The sequence below is a fragment of the Morone saxatilis genome, unplaced genomic scaffold (assembly GCF_004916995.1).
Source record: "Morone saxatilis isolate NCDOM2014 unplaced genomic scaffold, NCSU_SB_2.0 Contig0, whole genome shotgun sequence".
Taxonomy (NCBI): domain Eukaryota; kingdom Metazoa; phylum Chordata; class Actinopteri; family Moronidae; genus Morone; species Morone saxatilis.
In genome coordinates, this window is record NW_023339650.1 from 251,129 (window position 1) to 255,634 (window position 4,506).

At 41.3% G+C, this 4,506-nt stretch overlaps 1 protein-coding gene across 3 annotated transcripts in view; it reads right to left on the reverse strand.

Annotated features, from left to right (window-relative positions):
* The window catches only part of arhgef4 (Rho guanine nucleotide exchange factor (GEF) 4), a 110,580-nt gene that overhangs the window by 56,850 nt on the left and 49,224 nt on the right, over positions 1-4,506 (reverse strand). For all 3 annotated transcript variants that reach the window (XM_035669236.1, XM_035669316.1, XM_035669396.1), the window contains exons 3-4: positions 2,923-3,195; positions 2,418-2,547 (exon numbers count right to left, since the gene is read on the reverse strand). In XM_035669236.1, coding sequence (XP_035525129.1) covers positions 2,418-2,547; positions 2,923-3,195 — 403 coding nt within the window. The remainder of the gene's footprint in view (positions 1-2,417; positions 2,548-2,922; positions 3,196-4,506) is intronic.

Below are 4,506 nucleotides of genomic sequence, written 5' to 3' on the forward strand. Positions count from 1 at the left end.
CCTGCGGCTTATAGACAAGTGCAGGCCTATATATGTACACATTTTTTTTTCTTTTTAAATTTAGTTGGTGCGGCTTATATTCAGGTGCGCTCAATAGTCCGGAAATTACGGTATATACGAAATCCACTTGCCACTAGATGTCGCACTCGAGCACAGCATCTCAGACCAAATGGGCTCTATGGCTGACCAGACTCACTAAAATCACCAACTCTCATTTGGTGGAAGTAAATCATTAATTTACTGACGCAGACAAAAAAAAACAGCAGTTCCACTCGCTCTACTCAGCTGCACATGGAGGGACTCACATGCACACACGGCCAGACCGGGTAGGCATAAGGTGTGTGATGTCATTCTCTGCTCGGGACACCATGATTACAATATATCTTTACATAGCAAATAGCTGTTTGCTGCTATATTTATATTCTTATATACATGTGTATCAAATATTTTATATTGCACACATCAAAATGTATTTTATACAGCTTTATATGGGCTATATTTAATATGTAGCACAAAGCCACTGTTGTCCATTAAGCTCTGAGTCATGGTCAATGAACTGGCCATGGGTAAAACTGAAGCCATACACCTGAGGTTAACAGTGTGTGACTTCATAGTTGACTGTCTGACTCTTTGAGAGGAGACCACCATTATTGAGGGATTTCAGCCTAATGAAACCTCTTTGAAGAAGATTACATGAGAAAAAGAGATATATAGCTGTACAGATTAACTCTGCTCTGCTGGGGATCAAAACCATAATGCACAGCATTGTGTAAAAAGATTAAAGTGGCTTTATCGTGTGTGTGCTGTCCCATTCTAAGTCCCAGCACAGTGAGATGGCACTTGTCTTATGATTCAGCTCACAATTCAATTTAGTCCACTGAATCTAATTATACTGAGGACATCTGCAGCAAGACCACTGACCTCACTGTGAGAGCATGTAATCTACTGCCTGACAGAGTGAGCTCACACTGTGTGTGTGTGTGTGTGTGTGTGTCCGTGTGTGCGTGTGTATACAGGCATGCCCTAATGTGCATGAGTGTCCCAGACGTGATGCGTTCATGGACCACAACTCAGGTGTGTACTGTCACTGAATGGATGATGATGGTAAGGCTAATGTCACTACAGCAGAACAGCTATGTATACATTACGAATGTCCAAAATGGTTTTAACAGGGCCGATACTGATATGATTATTATTCTAGAATAAAAAGAGAATAAAAAATAAACACCTAAAATTAAATGATAGCATAAAATGAAAAAATGCACGTCCCTAAAGACTCTCATGGCTTGTATCTGTTTGCATGGATGTGTATGGTTAGAGGGACTTTCTGAGCTTTGTGTTTGAGTGAGAATGTACTGCAGCCAGCAGGTTGAATAAGGAACTGCAATGGTTCTGTTTTAATCCCTGTTTTTAATGTCAAAACACTGCTCTCTCGTGTAAAATTATGAGGCTGCACAGAAAACATAATTGACAGGTCAATGATTCATTTGTCGCTGGCAGCACTTCAAGCAGTAAATTGTGTTCATACCCATGAACTGTAGTTGTACAGTGTCTGTAGTTACAGCAATGTAACTGTCTCAGTTCCAGTAACACACAGCACAAATTCAACATAGATACACTGAGGTGAAAAATCATCAAGATTAACATGTAATATTATGGTATTTAACTACAGAAAGCATCATTGAACACAGTGATCTAATGACCTGAACTAATCAAATCTGTACTGATGTAATGCACTGCAGATTCAGCCTTTGTAGTTGCAATAGTAGAGTAACAATCTAATACACTGTACATGTATTATTGCTAATACATTATTTCAGTTAGGAACCTTCAGATGACATGAGCTGATTCTGGCATTATTTGCATTATTGCCCTATAATAGCACTTAAAATGTAAACATAGTTCATTAAATGATGTGCACATTACTATAAAGCATAATGGCACTTCATTTGGGAGAGTGACACCATTTAAATGTCCTTAATAGCAAAATCAGCATGACATCACGCTCATTACACTATGATAATCACTATTTCTTAATCATCAACTGGGGGGACAATGAATTAAAACAAGGAAATTAGCTGGAAACTGGGACTCTGTACATCTCAAAAGTCTTAAAGTTTTAATTTCCTTTAATCCCACTTCAAGCAGAGCGCAATGCGAGAATTAGCACTATATGGTCCTCTGACTACAATGCTTGACAGCTCTGCCCACAAAATAGAGTTTTCATCACCAAACCCATCACTTTTCCTACCTTCACCACTTCTCTCTCTCACACACACACCACTGGTAGTAGAGCTGCCATGCAAGGCGCCGAAACTGCTTCTGCATTCTAACAGCCAGTGCACCACTCAACAAACCCAGATAAATCTGAGTGCAGTATCTAAAATGCAGAAGACTGGACCAGAGTGGGTACTTACAGGAGTAGGAGATGCGTCTTCTCCAGCCCAGGCAGTCAAGACCAATGGGGGTGCTCTGAGAGAAGCAGTGGGCCTTAAGGGGCATCCCCCGGAAGACATCGATGAGCCCTAAGGTGAATCCAGCATCAGCCTGTGGTAGGAGGATTAGTTCAAATCACTGATATTATCACTGACATACATTTGTCTGCTAACAATGAATTAGAAGTGGACCTGTCAAACCATAAAAGACAATCTTTTACTGGATACAACAATGATGTAAATAAAAGAATACAAGACGAATGGGCATGCATGAACTAAAGTGCAGAAAAGAAGAAAATAGATTAGAAGGCCATGCCTGAAACAGAAAGTATTTCCACGACAAACTGTCAGAAACCACCAGAGAGAAACAGACTGTCCAGCAAGGAACTCAGAAGCAAGACAGAGAAGGAAGAAGATGAGGACTACAAAGACTTCCAAGGTTTGGATCTTTGTTCTGGCAGCTCACCACGCTGTGGACACATCTTACTTTGTCCATGTCTTCAGATAACAGTGTGCTGAGTTGGACCAGACTCCCTCTGATGGCTCTGGCCAGTTTGCGTTTGTATTTCTTTTGCTCTTCAATCCAGAGGTCGTCTGAACACTTTTGCCTTCGCCTTTGGGCACCTCCATCACGGCCTACATCCACCTGCCAGCCGGTCCTCAGCCCACCAGGAACCACAGAGGCCTTCCCCTCGCCCTTCACCTCCAACAGCTTTCTTGTTCTGGACTTGTTGGCAGGTCGACCAACGTTTTGTATGCCCTTTTAAGTGTACAGTTAACTGGTTAGTCACAGTCACCATTTCTATACTGACTCCACTCCCAAGTCCAGCCCAGGTACAGTGCATGACTGTGGCTATTTTTACCTCCAGATAGTGATTGTAACTTCGGATAAAGGACAAGTATGCAGTCATTGCTGTCAATGTGTTTGTATATGACATGGGGATAAGAGTGAAATCACTACAGGATCTTGTACTTGTCACTTCCATTCACTGATATAGAGCTGGTGTGTCAACCTCAACACTTTGCAATTTCAGTGTCCTGTCCATTGATCAAATTTAAAAATGCTAATGAAATAGAACAGATAGAGTACCTAATAGGGTTGCAAAAGTTGATTAATCTAGTTTAGTCTATAAAATGCTTATCACAAATTCCCAGAGCCTAAAGTGATGTCTTCAAAAAACTATCTTGTCCAACCAACATTCCTCCTTACTTACTTACAGAAAAGCTGCAAACCCTTACATTTAAGAAAGTGGTTTTTGCTTGACAAATGACAATTAATTCATGATCAGAATACTTGGCAACTAATTTTCTTTCGATCCACTAAATGTTGCAGCTCTAACAAAACAGATATGCTTTAGTTTTATCAAATGTATCAATCCCATCCGACTCAGACACGCTCAACCCAGGACCCTCCACACTTCTTTACACCCCGAGTATAGTTTCATTGTCAGGAAAAAGTCAATGAATCAATAAACAATGCTGTTTTCTTCCTGCATAATCCCCAAACAGCCTACTTTAAGACTATCTGATAAATTTCAGATATCAGTCAGCTTGGTAAGGATAGTTTGTTACCATAGAATGACCCTTTTAAATCTACAGGCGCCGTGAGTCACCTTTCATGTAGTCATATTGAACCAGCATGTTTCTACAGTAGCCCAGAATAGACAGACCAAACACTCGCTCTAAATAGCCACTGTAGTTTCTCCTTTGCACTTGGAAAGGGAGGGTTAAGTGTGGTAGTGACAATCTGCAACTACAACACTAGATGCTACTAAATCCTACACACTGGTCCTTTAAGTGTCAAGTGTGAGACTAAAGGCTGCAGTATATTCGCCGTTCCCGACCTGTCGCGCGAAACTGTGACGTCAAACTGACCTCGATCTCGCTGGCGCGCCAGGATTTTGGCCCGCACGCGCGAGGTCCCGCACCGCTCTTTTTTTTTCCAGCTGATGGCTAGAAATCGCCATGAATGTTGGAAAAGAGGAGGCCATATGCCGGAAAATTTGGAAGAACCTCCACGACCGATTTGGAAAATCAAAAAAGAGGTTGCCATTGTTTACCTTTTTCTTCT